The sequence below is a fragment of the Oncorhynchus nerka genome, linkage group LG3 (assembly GCF_034236695.1).
Source record: "Oncorhynchus nerka isolate Pitt River linkage group LG3, Oner_Uvic_2.0, whole genome shotgun sequence".
Taxonomy (NCBI): Eukaryota; Metazoa; Chordata; class Actinopteri; order Salmoniformes; family Salmonidae; genus Oncorhynchus; species Oncorhynchus nerka.
In genome coordinates, this window is record NC_088398.1 from 7,157,916 (window position 1) to 7,180,442 (window position 22,527).

At 45.6% G+C, this 22,527-nt stretch overlaps 1 protein-coding gene across 6 annotated transcripts in view; it reads left to right on the forward strand.

Moving 5' to 3' along the window:
• Window positions 1–7,442: 7,442 nt before the first annotated feature.
• Window positions 7,443–22,527, forward strand: part of LOC115119136 (POU domain, class 2, transcription factor 2-like) — a 50,910-nt gene continuing 35,825 nt past the window's right edge. For all 6 annotated transcript variants that reach the window (XM_065007721.1, XM_065007724.1, XM_065007725.1 and 3 more), the window contains exon 1: window positions 7,443–7,548. In XM_065007721.1, the coding sequence (XP_064863793.1) occupies window positions 7,494–7,548 (55 nt within the window). In that variant the 5' untranslated portion in view covers window positions 7,443–7,493. The remainder of the gene's footprint in view (window positions 7,549–22,527) is intronic.

Consider the following 22,527-nt stretch of genomic DNA (forward strand, 5'->3'; position numbering starts at 1 on the left):
TGTGAATGTGTGTGTGTGTGTGTGTGTGTGTGTGTGTGTGTGTGTGTGTGTGTTTTCAGCAGGGCACATTCTCTCTCTGTTCTTCTCCATTGAATGGCAGCACAGGAGTCAGCCGCCAATCAGACATTGTGCTGCCGCCAATTTCATAACATTTCTCTATGCTGACCCCCACAACGCTACTGTGTATATGTGTGTTTCACCTCAATCCGGCACCCCACTCCCCTCTCTCGCCCCCTCTCTCTCCCCCTCTTTCGCCCCCTCTCTCTCCCCCTCTCTCGCCCCTCTCTCGCCCCCTCTCTCTCCCCTCTCTCGCCCCCTCTCTCTCCCCCTCTCTCGCCCCCTCTCTCCCCCTCTCTCTCCCTCTCTCGCCCCCTCTCTCTCCCCCTCTCTCGCCCCCTCTCTCTCCCCCTCTCTCTCCCCCTCTTTCTCCCCCTCTCTCGCCCCCTCTCTCTCCCCCTCTCTCGCCCCCTCTGCATTTCCCTCGTTATTTCCTCCTCTGTCTCATTCTCTTATTTATTGGAAGATTCTAGTGTAAATCCTTCATCTCTCGTTTGTTTCTCTACCTTTAATGTCACGTCTCTCCATCTCCTCCTCTCTGTCTCGCTGCACTCGTTCACCGGGATACCTGCTCTCTCCCCCTCTATCTCCATCTCCTCGTCTCTGTCTCGCTGCACTCGTTCATCTCCTCCTCTCTGTCTCGCTGCACTCGTTCACCGGGATACCTGCTCTCTCCCTCTCTCTCTCCATCTCCTCCTCTCTGTCTCGCTGCACTCGTTCACCGGGATACCTGCTCTCTCTCCCCCTCTCTCCATCTCCTCGTCTCTGTCTCGCTGCACTCGTTCACCGGGATACCTGCTCTCTCTCCCCCTCTCTCTCCATCTCCTCCTCTCTGTCTCGCTGCACTCGTTCACCGGGATACCTGCTCTCTCTCCCTCTCTCTCTCCATCTCCTCGTCTCTGTCTCGCTGCACTCGTTCACCGGGATACCTGCTCTCTCTCCCCCTCTCTCTCCATCTCCTCCTCTCTGTCTCGCTGCACTCGTTCACCGGGATACCTGCTCTCTCTCCCCCTCTCTCTCCATCTCCTCCTCTCTGTCTCGCTGCACTCGTTCACCGGGATACCTGCTCTCTCTCCCTCTCTCTCTCCATCTCCTCGTCTCTGTCTCGCTGCACTCGTTCACCGGGATACCTGCTCTCTCCCCCTCTCTCTCCATCTCCTCGTCTCTGTCTCGCTGCACTCGTTCACCGGGATACCTGCTCTCTCCCCCTCTCTCTCCATCTCCTCGTCTATGTCTCGCTGCACTCGTTCACCGGGATACCTGCTCTCTCCCCCTCTCTCTCCATCTCCTCGTCTCTGTCTCGCTGCACTCGTTCACCGGGATACCTGCTCTCTCTCCCCCTCTCTCCATCTCCTTGTCTCTGTCTCGCTGCACTCGTTCACCGGGATACCTGCTCTCTCTCCCCCTCTCTCTCCATCTCCTCCTCTCTGTCTCGCTGCACTCGTTCACCGGGATACCTGCTCTCTCTCCCTCTCTCTCTCCATCTCCTCGTCTCTGTCTCGCTGCACTCGTTCACCGGGATACCTGCTCTCTCTCCCCCTCTCTCTCCATCTCCTCCTCTCTGTCTCGCTGCACTCGTTCACCGGGATACCTGCTCTCTCCCCTTCTCTCTCCATCTCCTCCTCTCTGTCTCGCTGCACTCGTTCACCGGGATACCTGCTCTCTCCCCCTCTCTCTCTCCATCTCCTCGTCTCTGTCTCGCTGCACTCGTTCACCGGGATACCTGCTCTCTCCCCCCCTCTCTCTCCATCTCCTCGTCTCTGTCTCGCTGCACTCGTTCATCTCCTCCTCTCTGTCTCGCTGCACTCGTTCACCGGGATACCTGCTCTCTCCTCCTCTCTCTCCATCTCCTCCTCTCTGTCTCGCTGCACTCGTTCACCGGGATACCTGCTCTCTCTCCCTCTCTCTCTCCATCTCCTCGTCTCTGTCTCGCTGCACTCGTTCACCGGGATACCTGCTCTCTCCCCCTCTCTCTCCATCTCCTCGTCTCTGTCTCGCTGCACTCGTTCATCTCCTCCTCTCTGTCTCGCTGCACTCGTTCACCGGGATACCTGCTCTCTCCTCCTCTCTCTCCATCTCCTCCTCTCTGTCTCGCTGCACTCGTTCACCGGGATACCTGCTCTCTCTCCCTCTCTCTCTCCATCTCCTCGTCTCTGTCTCGCTGCACTCGTTCACCGGGATACCTGCTCTCTCCCCCTCTCTCTCCATCTCCTCGTCTCTGTCTCGCTGCACTCGTTCACCGGGATACCTGCTCTCTCCCCCTCTCTCTCCATCTCCTCCTCTCTGTCTCGCTGCACTCGTTCACCGGGATACCTGCTCTCTCTCCCCCTCTCTCCATCTCCTCGTCTCTGTCTCGCTGCACTCGTTCACCGGGATACCTGCTCTCTCTTCCCCTCTCTCTCCATCTCCTCCTCTCTGTCTCGCTGCACTCGTTCACCGGGATACCTGCTCTCTCTCCCTCTCTCTCCATCTCCTCGTCTCTGTCTCGCTGCACTCGTTCATCTCCTCCTCTCTGTCTCGCTGCACTCGTTCACCGGGATACCTGCTCTCTCCCCCTCTCTCTCCATCTCCTCCTCTCTGTCTCGCTGCACTCGTTCACCGGGATACCTGCTCTCCCCCCCTCTCTCTCCATCTCCTCGTCTCTGTCTCGCTGCACTCGTTCACCGGGATACCTGCTCTCTTCACTTCTTTCTGTTCTCCTCTCTTTCAGCCCTATTTTCTCCTAGAACTCAAGCTATATGTTGTTACATCTCTCTACCATCCTCCCTTCTTCTCTCCTTCTCTCCTTCTCTCCTTCTGTCCTTCCTTCCTTCCTTCCTTCCTTCCTTCCTTCCTTCCCTCCCTCCTTTTCTCTCTCTCTCTCTCTCTCTCTCTCTCTCTCTCTCTCTCTCTCTCTCTCTCTCTCATTCAATTCAATTTCAGGGCTTTATTGGCATGGGAAACATATGTTTACATTGCCAAAGCAAGTAAAAATAGATAATAAAGAAAAGTGAAAAAAAAACAATTTAAAACAATTACAGTAAACATTACACTCACAAAAGTTCAGATAGAAAAAATACATTTCAAAGGTAATATTATGTGCAAATAGTTAGAGTACAAAAGGGAACATAAATAAACATAAATATGGGTTGTATTTACAATGGTTTTTGTTCTTCACTGGTTGCCCTTTTCTCTCTCTCTCTCTCTCTCTCTCTCTCTCTCTCTCTCTCTCTCTCTCGCTCTCCCTCTCTCTCTCGCTCTCCCTCTCTCTCTCGCTCTCTCAATCCGGTCTCCCTCCTTCCTGCATTTGTCTTCCTCTTTCTTTCTCTCCCTCATCCCTCTCTCCCTCCTGCGTTCCCTGGGGAGGTCAGTAATAATGGTAGTGATGGAGTGAGAGAGGGAGGTGCGATTATTGTCTTGTCGGGAGTCAGACGAATCGATCGGCCCAGAAATATGAGGCGCGAGAAAGAGCCGCTGTGTCAGATACAATAACCACCAGCTCCCAGGGGCTTAGAACAATACACACACACACACACACACGCACACACGTACACTAACCAAACACACATTTCATACACTGACGCAAACACAGACATTTCTTTATACAGACAAAAACACAAGCATACATACAGTATATACACACACACAACGGCATCCTCTCTCTCTTTCATTAACACACAGATGGATATATACTTGTCTCTCTGAGAGAACCGACAGGCAGACAGAATGAGCATATGACTTGATATGAGATTTACAGTTACATTTCTTTATTCATACATTTTCCTCCACACGTAGACAAGGACATGACCATAAAATCACTCACACACGCATGTATAAACAGTAAACACACGCGCACACACACACCGAGACCTTTTGCTGCTGTTGCCTGGCAACGTGTGTCCAATCAAGGTGCAGAGCAGTGTCCAGTGATGTCAGAGCTGCTGCTGACCAGCAGAGAGAGAGGGAGAGAGAGAGGTTGTTAATGTATGTTGTGTACATGTGGATGCATATGTGTTAAATAGAAAGTTTGAATTTAGAGAGTGAAGCTGGTCGGAAAAAAAGTGTTGTGATGAGGGGACAGAGAGGAGGCGAGAGATAGAGGAGGGCCTGGTGAAGGTGAAAGAGGAGGAGAGAGATAGAGGAGGGCCTGGTGAAGGTGAAAGAGGAGGAGAGAGATAGAGGAGGGCCTGGTGAAGGTGAAAGAGGAGGAGAGAGATAGAGGAGGGCCTGGTGAAGGTGAAAGAGGAGGAGAGAGATAGAGGGAGGGGCCTGGTGAAGGTGAAAGAGGAGGAGAGAGATAGAGGAGGGCCTGGTGAAGGTGAAAGAGGAGGAGAGAGATAGAGGAGGGCCTGGTGAAGGTGAAAGAGGAGGAGAGAGAGAGGAGGGCCTGGTGAAGGTGAAAGAGGAGGAGAGAGATAGAGGAGGGCCTGGTGAAGGTGAACGAGGAGGAGAGAGATAAAGGTGGGTCTGGTGAAGGTGAACGAGGAGGAGAGAGATAGAGGTGGGTCTGGTGAAGGTGAATGAGGAGGAGGATGGAACGGATGACACAGAGAAAGATACTGCACCATCATTTAAATTTGTAGGTGATAAAAAATACAAATGATTTACTATCCAACTGACCATGATATCTCCTCATCCTATAGCCAGGTAATGATAACACAGAGTTCTGTCCATCTCAACTAGCTGGACTGTGTGTTATTACTGGGCACATGGTAGAGACAGGTATTATCTAGTTCTCACCCCCTGCTGGTTTCCATACACCACCTAAACCTCTCACCCTCCTACCAGTACAGTTTATAATCCTGGAGCTCCACACACACACGCACACGCACACACACACAGTGGTGAGACAAACACACATTGTTGGTCCAACACCAGTGTAAAGATGAGGATGTGTGTATCTGCTCTGGGCCCCCCTGTGGTGGCTGTACAATAGATGGGAGCTCCAGAGAGATGTCGAATGGTCCCTGTACTGACCCATTCTAGACACCTCTCCTTCCCTCTCTCGATCACTTTACCTCTCTCCCCCTCCTTCCCTCGTTCCTTCTCTCTTTATCTCTTTACCTCTCTCCCCCTCCTTCCCTCCTTCCCTCTCTCTATCTCTTTACCTCTCTCCCCCTCCTTCCCTCCTTCCCTCTCTCTCTATCTCTTTACCTCTCTCCCCCTCCTTCTCCCCCTCCCTACTTCCCTCTCTCTTTCTCTTTACCTCTCTCCCCCTCCCTCCTTCCCTCTCTCTCTCTATCTCTTTACCTCTCTCCCCCTCCTTCCCTCCTTCTCTCTCTCTTTATCTCTTTACCTCTCTCCCCCTCCCTCCCTCCTCCCCTCATCCCCTTCCCTCCCTACTCCCCTCCCCCTCCCCTCCCTCTCTCTCTCAGTGACAGCAGGATGATTGATGTTACTCAGAAGGCCCCAGCCTCCCCATCCCCCTCCCTGGGGTCCCACTATCAGGTTGTTAGTGTGTGTGTGTGTGTGTGTGTGTGTGTGTGTGTGTGTGTGTGTGTGTGTGTGTGTGTGTGTGTGATTTTTTTTTTCTGTGTATGTGTTTTTATTCCGTATGAAAATATATATAGTTAAATCGATACAATTTCATGAATAACTGAGTTATTATTAATCAAGTACAGCAGTGTGTTTCTGAAATTCCATGAAAGGATTTCTTTATTTGATGTTGTATGTCATTGTATTGGTTCCTAATCATTATGTTATTATGTAATGTCTGTGATATTATGTTGCCCAAATAAGGGCGTCTTACCCCAGCATCCTCAGATTACCCAGAATGGAGTGTCGCTGGGTCTGGTTGTCATGGTAACCAAGGCTTAGACCTCCTCAAAGGCAGGAAGGACCCCCTTGTCCCTGGACATGACACACACACACGGGAGAGGGGGGATGGTGGTAGTAGGGCCACGGCCAAATCCAGGCTGCCCAGACGACCTCTGACCCATAGACACACCCCCTCCCCACACACAGTCTGTCACTGTCTCTGGACAACCATGACTGCTGCGGTCACCACCTTCTAACACACACACACGCACGCAAACTTGAGAGCTCTCCTCTCGATAGTTTTTGAATTAGTGAAGAGAGAGAGAGAGAGAGAGAGAGAGAGAGAATGGGGGGGGCACAGTTCCCTCTCCTTGGCCTTGGATGGATGCTGTCTGCATCTGTAAGTGGAATTGATTGCCAATACTGCCACCATGTGGCTGACTCATGCTACTTCAGAGAAACCCATATTTCCACTGTGGTAGTGAACTCAAGCTGGTTGGTCAGCGCTAGTGCTGCACTTACTCAATTTTTCCTCCGTTGGAGGAGTGGGGGTGAGAGGGGTAGTGGTTTATGGGGATGTTGTGATGGCTCACATCTCCCGCCTCATGTGACAGTGAACACAGTCTGAGTAGGTAGAACCAACAAAAGTGCCAATATAATGAAAACTGTTGAGCATGTCGATTAAATGTTTTGTAACACTTGACTTAAAGTCGACAGCAGGTATAATGCTATATGACTTGTTATAAGCATGTATGAGCCCTGTCTTATTGTATGGCATATGATGGGTTAAGTCTCTAACTGGCCTGGTAGTTTAGTCTCCCAAGTGGCGCAGCGGTCTAAGGTTTGATTCCAGGCTGTATCACAACCGGCTGTGATTGGGAGACCCATAGGGCGGCGCACAATTGGCACAGCGTCGTCTGGGTTTGGCCGGAGCAGACCGTCATTGTAAATAAGAACTAGTTCCTAACTGACTGGTTAAATAAAGGTTAATAACATTTAGATCTCAGCTAGATATCTCTTACAGTGTGTTGACTAGAGGTAAACAGGCAGATCATGTAGCTGATTTTAACCTAAAAAGGCTTGATACAAGTGGGGTAAGATACATCATCTTTTTTCATCTTACCAAGGTGAATTATCTTAGTGTGGCAGACCATTTCTCCTACTTTAACCTACAAAAAGGCTTGAAACAAAAAATACATTTCCTGGGTAAGCAAAATCAGCTTGAAACAAGTAAATGCATTTTCTGGGTGAGCGATATCAACTCATTTTCACTTAATTATCTCAATACAATACTAAAGAATCTAGGTAGAATATCATTTTTCTGCAGTGTGACTGCAGTAGTGTCAGCCATAGCGTTGTTTTCTCTGAGCTGTGAGTGACAGTTTCCAGACACCCTGTCACTTTCCACTGAAAGTCTTCCCCCTCTTCTTTCTCCTCCTCAATTTCTTAGATCTCACCCTCTCCCACTCTTTAACCTCGCGTGTCCCCCTTTCTCTTTCTGACCCCACTTCCTACTCTTCTTTTGTTTACTTCCTCTTCTCTTTCTCTCTCTCTCTCTCTGTAAGGATGTGGGGAGGGGTGGGGCATGTGTGGGGGCGTGGACAACAAGAGGGAGAATGATTTTTATCACTCCTCCATTGGGTGAGAGAGAGAGACAGAGACAGTTAGAGAAAGAAGGGGACTCAGACACTCAGACAGATATGACCAAGACAGCAGCTCTAGCAACCATGGACTTCTGCAATATGTGGGTAGAAGGTGAGTGTCTGTGCCTCTCCCTGCCTTCATTAGCACGGCCCAATTAAGCTCGCCGTGTGTGTGTTTTTGTGTGTGTGTTTGTCTGTCTGTGTGTGTGTGTGTGTTTGTCTGTGTGTGTGTGTGTGTATCTGGGCTGAGCCAATTGATTAGCACCACTGGGTCTAACGAGCATGGCTAATTAGAGCACATCAAAGAGAGGGAGATGGATGGAGGGAGGAGAGGATGGAGGTGTGGATGTCTGTCGCAGGCAGAGAGAAAGGTCAGACTTGTCTCTCCATGGTGGACAGGGATGCAATGTGTGGGTGGGTGGGTGGGTGTGTGTGTTTTCTGTACAAGTATTTGCTATCTGTTTAAACAGAGAACCTAAAGGTACACTTTAGTTATGTGTCCTACATAACAGCATTAGAAGTGGTCTTTAGCCTACATATAGATTGTCACGTTTTAATGTCAAATTAAGAGATGATAGAGAAATAGTTTCTCAAAAATACATTCACAGGAAATGATTCATCAATAACAGAAAAACCTATCAACAAATGTCAATAGTATTACTGCATGTCATGAATAATCAGGTATAGATAACATCACAGTGGACCATTTACGGTATGTGCCTGCGTATCCATTTGATGGGAATGATTCATGCGATGAAGCACCTTGTCATTTCTCACATCGACGTGGACAGTGATGAATAGGGCTTTTTAAAATCAACCCCCCTGTACATTCCTGTGACCAGACCACGGTGACGGGATGACACATCATATTATGGTGTCCATGTAGTACAGTATCCCCGCTGGATAGAGAATGAGGTTACTCAGGTGAATAGTTGACTTGAAGGGTGAACTACAGTGTCTCATCTATGCCTTGAATTGCACACAGACAACACAGTTGATTGTCAGTATTCATTGTGAATACACCAGTCATAATGTTAGGGTTTCAGTGTGCAGTTTGTTAACTGACAGGATTATCACACAACACTACTGACCTGCCACAGATTTACAGACAGTTGTAGTCCAATGACTCTACAGTTTTTTTCATTGAATGATTTCATATCAGTAGTGAAATATGAATGGAAAGTTTAAACGTTTCATCAGTAGACTTCATTTCCCAGACCCCCCCTTGGCACCACAGTGATCTCCTTCAGCAGGAAGTGAAGGTACAGATGAGGTCAGTTTCACCCAAAATACCCCTGGGAGAACACACCATAGAAACAGAATGCATAGAACATGTAATGGCAAGGCATATCATGCTGTGCACTATGCAACCGTATACAGCAGTATACAGTACAGTTTGTGAGACTGGGCGGCAGGTAGCCTAGTGGTTAGAGCATTGGGCCAGTAACCGAAAGATTGCTAGATTGAATCCCTGAGCTGACAAGGTAAAAATATGTCGTTCTGCCCCTGAACAAGGCAGTTAACCCACTGTTCCCTGGTAGGCCGTCATTGTAAAAAAGAATTTGTTCTTAACTGATTTGCCCTGTTAAATAAAGGTTAAATAGACATCCGTTTCTATGGCACATACATACACCTATTCATTAGGTAGTGGTAAGGCTTCTGAGAATAGCTTGTCTTGTTCCCACGGCAGCGAGAGGAGAGACTATAAAGGCTGACACGTATCAGTAGTTATGTGTCTTATAGTGGGGCAGTTCAAATGGCAGTTTGATGTAATCACAGAGAATGTTGCCAGTGCTGCGATAGTACTATATTATGGGCCTACTGAGCCATTCCTTATGTATCAGAGTAAAGATACCATGTATCTAAACCACCACCAGAACACTTCAGATACTGCAGTTTTGTCACTGTCACGTGATAGTATTATTATGTTAGTATTATTACAGCACCTATAGATAGATTGTGTGTGTGTGTGTGTGTGTGTGTGTGTGTGTGTGTGTGTGTGTGCGTGCGTGCGTGCGTGCGTGCGTGCGTGAAAGTAGGGTGGCAGGTAGCCTAGCAGTTAAGTGCGTTGGGTCAGTAACACAAAGGTCGCTGGTTCAAATCTACAAGCACTTAACTCTAATTTCTGTTATAAGGTGCTCTGGATAAGAGGGTCTGCTAAATTACTAAAATGTCAGTCTGTGTGTTGTGTGACAGTGTAACATTGAGTGAGAAAGCATTAGAGTAATATTAATAGTCTCATTGACAGTAAGTGTTGGGTTTAGCACTCTGTGTTCAAGATGGTGTGAGCTAGGGGAAGTAGAGGGGGGAAGTGAGAGAGACATACAACACACCATGATACACTAGCATTACTCCAGCCTACTGTATATTAACTACTACCCTCACTACATACCACTAACACTGTATATACACTACTACCCTCACTACATACCACTAACACTGAATATACACTACTACCCTCACTATATACCACTAACACTGAATATACACTACTACCCTCACTACATACCACTAACACTGTATATACACTACTACCCTCACTACATACCACTAACACTGAATATACACTACTACCCTCACTATATACCACTAACACTGTATATACACAGCAGCGCAGGTCCTAATCCAGGCACTTGTCATCTCCCGTCTGGATTACTGCAACTCGCTGTTGGCTGGGCTCCCTGCCTGTGCCATTAAACCCCTACAACTCATCCAGAACGCCGCAGCCCGTCTGGTGTTCAACCTTCCCAAGTTCTCTCACGTCACCCCGCTCCTCCGCTCTCTCCACTGGCTTCCAGTTGAAGCTCGCATCCGCTACAAGACCATGGTGCTTGCCTACGGAGCTGTGAGGGGAACGGCACCTCAGTACCTCCAGGATCTGATCAGGCCCTACACCCAAACAAGGGCACTGCGTTCATCCACCTCTGGCCTGCTCGCCTCCCTACCACTGAGGAAGTACAGTTCCCGCGCAGCCCAGTCAAAACTGTTTGCTGCTCTGGCCCCCCAATGGTGGAACAAACTCCCTCACGACGCCAGGACAGCGGAGTCAATCACCACCTTCCGGAGACACCTGAAACCCCACCTCTTTCAGGAATACCTAGGATAGGATAAAGTAATCCTTCTCACCCCCTTAAAAGATTTAGATGCACTATTGTAAAGTGGCTGTTCCACTGGATGTCTTAAGGTGAACGCACCAATTTGTAAGTCGCTCTGGATAAGAGCGTCTGCTAAATGACTTAAATGTAAATGTAAATGTAAATACCACTAACACTGAATATACACTACTACCCTCACTATATACCACTAACACTGTATATACACTACTACCCTCACTACATACCACTAACACTGAATATACACTACTACCCTCACTACATACCACTAACACTGAATATACACTACTACCCTCACTATATACCACTAACACTGAATATACACTACTACCCTCACTATATACCACTAACACTGTATATACACTACTACCCTCACTACATACCACTAACACTGAATATACACTACTACCCTCACTATATACCACTAACACTGTATATACACTACTACCCTCACTACATACCACTAACACTGAATATACACTACTACCCTCACTACATACCACTAACACTGTATATACACTACTACCCTCACTACATACCACTAACACTGTATATACACTACTACCCTCACAACATACCACTAACACTGAATATACACTACTACCCTCACAACATACCACTAACACTGAATATACACTACTACCCTCACAACATACCACTAACACTGTATATACACTACTACCCTCACTACATACCACTAACACTGTATATACACTACTACCCTCACAACATACCACTAACACTGAATATACACTACTACCCTCACAACATACCACTAACACTGTATATACACTACTACCCTCACAACATACCACTAACACTGTATATACACTACTACCCTCACTACATACCACTAACACTGTATATACACTACTACCCTCACTATATACCACTAACACTGTATATACACTACTACTCTCACTACATACCACTAACACTGTATATACACTACTACCCTCACTACATACCACTAACACTGTATATACACTACTACCCTCACTACATACCACTAACACTGTATATACACTACTACCCTCACTACATACCACTAACACTGTATATACACTACTACCCTCACTACATACCACTAACACTGTATATACACTACTACCCTCACTACATACCACTAACACTGTATATACACTACTACCCTCACAACATACCACTAACACTGTATATACACTACTACCCTCACTACATACCACTAACACTGTATATACACTACTACCCTCACTACATATCACTAATACTGTATATTAACCACTACCCTCACTACATATCACTAACCCTATCTTCCCACACTACATTACATACCAGTAACACTGTCTTCCCACACTACACTACATACCAGTAATACTGTCTTCCAACACTACACTTCATACCACTAACCCTGTCTTCCCACACTACACTACATACCACTAACACTGTCTTCCCACACTACATATCACGAACACTGTCTTCCCACACTACACTACATACCACTAACACTGTCTTCCCACACTACATATCACTAACACTGTCTTCCCACACTACACTACATACCACTAACACTGTCTTCCCACACTACATATCACTAACACTGTCTTCCCACACTACACTACATACCACTAACACCTTCTTCCCACACTACATATCACTAACACTGTCTTCCCACACTACACTACATACCACTAACACTGTCTTCCCACACTACATATCACTAACACTGTCTTCCCACACTACACTACATACCACTAACACTGTCTTCCCACACTACATATCACTAACACTGTCTTCCCACACTACACTACATACCACTAACACTGTCTTCCCACACTACATATCACTAACACTGTCTTCCCACACTACACTTCATACCACTAACACTGTCTTCCCACACTACATATCACTAACACTGTATTCCCACACTACACTTCATACCACTAACACTGTCTTCCCACACTACATATCACTAACACTGTCTTCCCACACTACACTACATACCACTAACACTGTCTTCCCACACTACATATCACTAACACTGTATTCCCACACTACACTACATACCACTAACCCTGTCTTCCCACACTACACTTCATATCACTACCACTGTCTTCCAACACTACACTTCATACCACTAACCCTGTTTTCCCACACTACACTACATACCACTAACCCTGTCTTCCCACACTACATATCACTAACCCTGTCTTCCCACACTACACTACATATCACTAACACTGTCTTCCCACACTACACTACCTATCACTAACACTGTATTCCCACACTACACTACATACCACTAACACTGTATATACACTACTACCCTCACTACATACCACTAACACTGTATATACACTACTACCCTCACTACATACCACTAACACTGTATATACACTACTACCCTCACTCCATACCACTAACACTGTATATTAACCACTACCCTCACTACATATCACTAACCCTATCTTCCCACACTACACTACATACCAGTAACACTGTCTTCCCACACTACACTACATACCACTAACACTATCTTTCCACACTACATTACATACCAGTAACACTGTCTTCCCACACTACACTACATACCAGTAATACTGTCTTCCAACACTACACTTCATACCACTAACCCTGTCTTCCCACACTACACTACATACCACTAACACTGTCTTCCCACATTACACTACATACCACTAACACTGTCTTCCCACACTACATATCACGAACACTGTCTTCCCACACTACACTACATACCACTAACACTGTCTTCCCACACTACATATCACTAACACTGTCTTCCCACACTACACTACATACCACTACCACTGTCTTCCCACACTACATATCACTAACACTGTCTTCCCACACTACACTACATACCACTAACACTGTCTTCCCACACTACATATCACTAACACTGTCTTCCCACACTACACTACATACCACTAACACTGTCTTCCCACACTACATGTCACTAACACTGTCTTCCCACACACTACACTACATACCACTAACACTGTCTTCCCACACTACATATCACTAACACTGTCTTCCCACACTACACTACATACCACTAACACTGTCTTCCCACACTACATATCACTAACACTGTCTTCCCACACTACACTTCATACCACTAACACTGTCTTCCCACACTACATATCACTAACACTGTATTCCCACACTACACTACATACCACTAACCCTGTCTTCCCACACTACACTTCATATCACTACTACTGTCTTCCAACACTACACTACATATCACTAACACTGTCTTCCCACACTACACTACCTATCACTAACACTGTATTCCCACACTACACTACATACCACTAACACTATCTTTCCACACTACATTACATACCAGTAACACTGTCTTCCCACACTACACTACATACCAGTAATACTGTCTTCCAACACTACACTTCATACCACTAACCCTGTCTTCCCACACTACATATCACGAACACTGTCTTCCCACACTACACTACATACCACTAACACTGTCTTCCCACACTACACTACATACCACTAACACTGTCTTCCCACACTACACTACATACCACTAACACTGTCTTCCCACACTACATATCACGAACACTGTCTTCCCACACTACACTACATACCACTAACACTGTCTTCCCACACTACACTACATACCACTAACACTGTCTTCCCACACTACATATCACGAACACTGTCTTCCCACACTACACTACATACCACTAACACTGTCTTCCCACACTACATATCACTAACACTGTCTTCCCACACTACACTACATACCACTAACACTGTCTTCCCACACTACACTTCATACCACTAACACTGTCTTCCCACACTACATATCACTAACCCTGTCTTCCAACACTACACTACATATCACTAACACTGTCTTCCCACATTACACTTCATATCACTAACACTGTCTTCCCACACTACACTGCATACCACTAACCCTGTCTTCCCACACTACACTTCATACCACTAACCCTGTCTTCCCACACTACACTTCATACCACTAAACCTGTCTTCCCACACTACACTTCATACCACTAACCCTGTCTTCCCACACTACACTTCATACCACTAACACTGTCTTCCCACACTACACTGCATACCACTAACCCTGTCTTCCCACACTACACTTCATACCACTAACACTGTCTTCCCCACACTACACTTCATACCACTAACCCTGTCTTCCCACACTACACTTCATACCACTAACCCTGTCTTCCCACACTACACTTCATATCACTAACACTGTCTTCCAACACTACACTTCAATACACTAACACTGTCTTCCCACACTACACTACATACCAGTAATACTGTCTTCCCACACTACACTACATACCACTAACACTGTCTTCCCACACTACATATCACGAACACTGTCTTCCCACACTACACTACATACCACTAACACTGTCTTCCCACACTACATATCACTAACACTGTCTTCCCACACTACACTACATACCACTAACACTGTCTTCCCACACTACATATCACTAACACTGTCTTCCCACACTACACTACATACCACTAACACTGTCTTCCCACACTACATATCACTAACACTGTCTTCCCACACTACACTACATACCACTAACACTGTCTTCCCACACTACATGTCACTAACACTGTCTTCCCACACTACACTACATACCACTAACACTGTCTTCCCACACTACATATCACTAACACTGTCTTCCCACACTACACTACATACCACTAACACTGTCTTCCCACACTACATATCACTAACACTGTCTTCCCACACTACACTTCATACCACTAACACTGTCTTCCCACACTACATATCACTAACACTGTATTCCCACACTACACTACATACCACTAACCCTGTCTTCCCACACTACACTTCATATCACTACTACTGTCTTCCAACACTACACTACATATCACTAACACTGTCTTCCCACACTACACTACCTATCACTAACACTGTATTCCCACACTACACTACATACCACTAACACTATCTTTCCACACTACATTACATACCAGTAACACTGTCTTCCCACACTACACTACATACCAGTAATACTGTCTTCCAACACTACACTTCATACCACTAACCCTGTCTTCCCACACTACACTACATACCACTAACACTGTCTTCCCACACTACATATCACAAACACTGTCTTCCCACACTACACTACATACCACTAACACTGTCTTCCCACACTACATATCACGAACACTGTCTTCCCACACTACACTACATACCACTAACACTGTCTTCCCACACTACATATCACTAACACTGTCTTCCCACACTACACTACATACCACTAACACTGTCTTCCCACACTACACTTCATACCACTAACACTGTCTTCCCACACTACATATCACTAACCCTGTCTTCCAACACTACACTACATATCACTAACACTGTCTTCCCACATTACACTTCATATCACTAACACTGTCTTCCCACACTACATATCACTAACACTGTCTTCCCACACTACACTTCATACCACTAACCCTGTCTTCCCACACTACATACCACTAACCCTGTCTTCCCACACTACACTTCATATCACTAACACTGTCTTCCCACACTACATATCACTAACACTGTCTTCCCACACTACACTTCATACCACTAGCACTGTCTTCCAACACCACACTTCATATCACTAACACTGTCTTCCCACACTACACTACATACCAGTAATACTGTCTTCCCACACTACACTTCATATCACTAACACTGTCTTCCCACACTACACTACATACCAGTAATACTGTCTTCCCACACTACACTACATATCACTATCACTGTATTCCCACACTACATATCACTAACCCTGTCTTCCCACACTACATATCACTATCACTGTATTCCCACACTACATATCACTAACCCTGTCATCCCACACTACATATCACTAACCCTGTCTTCCCACACTACACTGCATACCACTAACCCTGTCTTCCATCACTACACTACATATCACTAACACTGTCTTCCCACGCTACACTTCATACCACTAACACTGTCTTCCCACACTACATACCACTAACCCTGTCTTCCCACACTACACTTCATATCACTAACACTGTCTTCCTACACTACACTTCATTCCACTAACACTGTCTTCCCACACTACATACCACTAACCCTGTCTTCCCACACTACACTTCATACCACTAACCCTGTCTTCCCACACTACACTACATATCACTAACCCTGTCTTCCCACACTACACTTCATACCACTAACCCTGTCTTCCCACACTACACTACATATCACTAACACTGTCTTCCCACACTACACTTCATACCACTAACACTGTCTTCCCACACTACATATCACTATCACTGTATTCCCACACTACATATCACTAACCCTGTCTTCCCACACTACATATCACTATCACTGTATTCCCACACTACATATCACTAACCCTGTCTTCCCACACTACACTACATACCACTAACACTGTCTTCCCACACTACATACCACTAACCCTGTCTTCCCACACTACACTTCATATCACTAACACTGTCTTCCCACACTACACTTCATTCCACTAACACTGTCTTCCCACACTACATACCACTAACCCTGTCTTCCCACACTACACTTCATACCACTAACCCTGTCTTCCCACACTACACTACATATCACTAACCCTGTCTTCCCACACTACACTTCATACCACTAACCCTGTCTTCCCACACTACACTACATATCACTAACACTGTCTTCCCACACTACACTTCATACCACTAACACTGTCTTCCCACACTACATATCACTATCACTGTATTCCCACACTACATATCACTAACCCTGTCTTCCCACACTACATATCACTATCACTGTATTCCCACACTACATATCACTAACCCTGTCTTCCCACACTACACTACATACCACTAACACTGTCTTCCCACACTGCATACCACTAACCCTGTCTTCCCACACTACACTACATATCACTAACACTGTCTTCCCACACTACACTTCATACCACTAACCCTGTCTTCCCACACTACACTGCATACCACTAACCCTGTCTTCCCACACTACATACCACTAACCCTGTCTTCCCACACTACACTTCATATCACTAACACTGTCTTCCCACACTACATATCACTAACACTGTCTTCCCACACTACACTTCATACCACTAACCCTGTCTTCCCACACTACATACCACTAACCCTGTCTTCCCACACTACACTTCATACCACTAACACTGTCTTCCCACACTACACTACATATCACTAACACTGTCTTCCCACACTACATATCACTAACCCTGTCTTCCCACACTACACTATATACCACTAACACTGTCTTCCCACACTACACTACATATCACTAACACTGTCTACCCACACTACATATTACTAACACTGTCTTCCCACACTACATATCACTAACCCTGTCTTCCCACACTACACTACATATCACTAGCACTGTCTTCCCACACTACATATCACTAACACTGTCTTCCCACACTACACTACATACCAGTAATACTGTCTTCCCACACTACACTACATACCACTAACACTGTCTTCCCACACTACATATCACTAACACTGTCTTCCCACACTACACTTCATATCACTAACACTGTCTTCCCACACTACACTACATACCACTAACACTGTCTTCCCACACTACATATCACTAACACTGTCTTCCCACACTACACTTCATATCACTAACACTGTCTTCCCACACTACACTTCATATCACTAACACTGTCTTCCCACACTACACTTCATACCACTAACACTGTCTTCCCACACTACACTTCATATCACTAACACTGTCTTCCCACACTACACTACATACCACTAACACTGTCTTCCCACACTACATATCACTAACACTGTCTTCCCACACTACACTTCATATCACTAACACTGTCTTCCCACACTACACTTCATATCACTAACACTGTCTTCCCACACTACACTACATACCAGTAATACTGTCTTCCCACACTACACTACATATCACTATCACTGTATTCCCACACTACATATCACTAACCCTGTCTTCCCACACTACATATCACTATCACTGTATTCCCACACTACATATCACTAACCCTGTCATCCCACACTACATATCACTAACCCTGTCTTCCCACACTACACTGCATACCACTAACCCTGTCTTCCATCACTACACTACATATCACTAACACTGTCTTCCCACGCTACACTTCATACCACTAACACTGTCTTCCCACACTACATACCACTAACCCTGTCTTCCCACACTACACTTCATATCACTAACACTGTCTTCCTACACTACACTTCATTCCACTAACACTGTCTTCCCACACTACATACCACTAACCCTGTCTTCCCACACTACACTTCATACCACTAACCCTGTCTTCCCACACTACACTACATATCACTAACCCTGTCTTCCCACACTACACTTCATACCACTAACCCTGTCTTCCCACACTACACTACATATCACTAACACTGTCTTCCCACACTACACTTCATACCACTAACACTGTCTTCCCACACTACATATCACTATCACTGTATTCCCACACTACATATCACTAACCCTGTCTTCCCACACTACATATCACTATCACTGTATTCCCACACTACATATCACTAACCCTGTCTTCCCACACTACACTACATACCACTAACACTGTCTTCCCACACTACATACCACTAACCCTGTCTTCCCACACTACACTTCATATCACTAACACTGTCTTCCCACACTACACTTCATTCCACTAACACTGTCTTCCCACACTACATATCACTAACACTGTCTTCCCACACTACACTACATACCACTAACACTGTCTTCCCACACTACATATCACTAACACTGTCTTCCCACACTACACTACATACCACTAACACTGTCTTCCCACACTACATGTCACTAACACTGTCTTCCCACACTACACTACATACCACTAACACTGTCTTCCCACACTACATATCACTAACACTGTCTTCCCACACTACACTACATACCACTAACACTGTCTTCCCACACTACATATCACTAACACTGTCTTCCCACACTACACTTCATACCACTAACACTGTCTTCCCACACTACATATCACTAACACTGTATTCCCACACTACACTACATACCACTAACCCTGTCTTCCCACACTACACTTCATATCACTACTACTGTCTTCCAACACTACACTACATATCACTAACACTGTCTTCCCACACTACACTACCTATCACTAACACTGTATTCCCACACTACACTACATACCACTAACACTATCTTTCCACACTACATTACATACCAGTAACACTGTCTTCCCACACTACACTACATACCAGTAATACTGTCTTCCAACACTACACTTCATACCACTAACCCTGTCTTCCCACACTACATATCACGAACACTGTCTTCCCACACTACACTACATACCACTAACACTGTCTTCCCACACTACACTACATACCACTAACACTGTCTTCCCACACTACACTACATACCACTAACACTGTCTTCCCACACTACATATCACGAACACTGTCTTCCCACACTACACTACATACCACTAACACTGTCTTCCCACACTACACTACATACCACTAACACTGTCTTCCCACACTACATATCACGAACACTGTCTTCCCACACTACACTACATACCACTAACACTGTCTTCCCACACTACATATCACTAACACTGTCTTCCCACACTACACTACATACCACTAACACTGTCTTCCCACACTACACTTCATACCACTAACACTGTCTTCCCACACTACATATCACTAACCCTGTCTTCCAACACTACACTACATATCACTAACACTGTCTTCCCACATTACACTTCATATCACTAACACTGTCTTCCCACACTACACTGCATACCACTAACCCTGTCTTCCCACACTACACTTCATACCACTAACCCTGTCTTCCCACACTACACTTCATACCACTAAACCTGTCTTCCCACACTACACTTCATACCACTAACCCTGTCTTCCCACACTACACTTCATACCACTAACACTGTCTTCCCACACTACACTGCATACCACTAACCCTGTCTTCCCACACTACACTTCATACCACTAACACTGTCTTCCCACACTACACTTCATACCACTAACCCTGTCTTCCCACACTACACTTCATACCACTAACCCTGTCTTCCCACACTACACTTCATATCACTAACACTGTCTTCCAACACTACACTTCAATACACTAACACTGTCTTCCCACACTACACTACATACCAGTAATACTGTCTTCCCACACTACACTACATACCACTAACACTGTCTTCCCACACTACATATCACGAACACTGTCTTCCCACACTACACTACATACCACTAACACTGTCTTCCCACACTACATATCACTAACACTGTCTTCCCACACTACACTACATACCACTAACACTGTCTTCCCACACTACATATCACTAACACTGTCTTCCCACACTACACTACATACCACTAACACTGTCTTCCCACACTACATATCACTAACACTGTCTTCCCACACTACACTACATACCACTAACACTGTCTTCCCACACTACATGTCACTAACACTGTCTTCCCACACTACACTACATACCACTAACACTGTCTTCCCACACTACATATCACTAACACTGTCTTCCCACACTACACTACATACCACTAACACTGTCTTCCCACACTACATATCACTAACACTGTCTTCCCACACTACACTTCATACCACTAACACTGTCTTCCCACACTACATATCACTAACACTGTATTCCCACACTACACTACATACCACTAACCCTGTCTTCCCACACTACACTTCATATCACTACTACTGTCTTCCAACACTACACTACATATCACTAACACTGTCTTCCCACACTACACTACCTATCACTAACACTGTATTCCCACACTACACTACATACCACTAACACTATCTTTCCACACTACATTACATACCAGTAACACTGTCTTCCCACACTACACTACATACCAGTAATACTGTCTTCCAACACTACACTTCATACCACTAACCCTGTCTTCCCACACTACACTACATACCACTAACACTGTCTTCCCACACTACATATCACAAACACTGTCTTCCCACACTACACTACATACCACTAACACTGTCTTCCCACACTACATATCACGAACACTGTCTTCCCACACTACACTACATACCACTAACACTGTCTTCCCACACTACATATCACTAACACTGTCTTCCCACACTACACTACATACCACTAACACTGTCTTCCCACACTACACTTCATACCACTAACACTGTCTTCCCACACTACATATCACTAACCCTGTCTTCCAACACTACACTACATATCACTAACACTGTCTTCCCACATTACACTTCATATCACTAACACTGTCTTCCCACACTACATATCACTAACACTGTCTTCCCCACACTACACTTCATACCACTAACCCTGTCTTCCCACACTACATACCACTAACCCTGTCTTCCCACACTACACTTCATATCACTAACACTGTCTTCCCACACTACATATCACTAACACTGTCTTCCCACACTACACTTCATACCACTAGCACTGTCTTCCAACACCACACTTCATATCACTAACACTGTCTTCCCACACTACACTACATACCAGTAATACTGTCTTCCCACACTACACTTCATATCACTAACACTGTCTTCCCACACTACACTACATACCAGTAATACTGTCTTCCCACACTACACTACATATCACTATCACTGTATTCCCACACTACATATCACTAACCCTGTCTTCCCACACTACATATCACTATCACTGTATTCCCACACTACATATCACTAACCCTGTCATCCCACACTACATATCACTAACCCTGTCTTCCCACACTACACTGCATACCACTAACCCTGTCTTCCATCACTACACTACATATCACTAACACTGTCTTCCCACGCT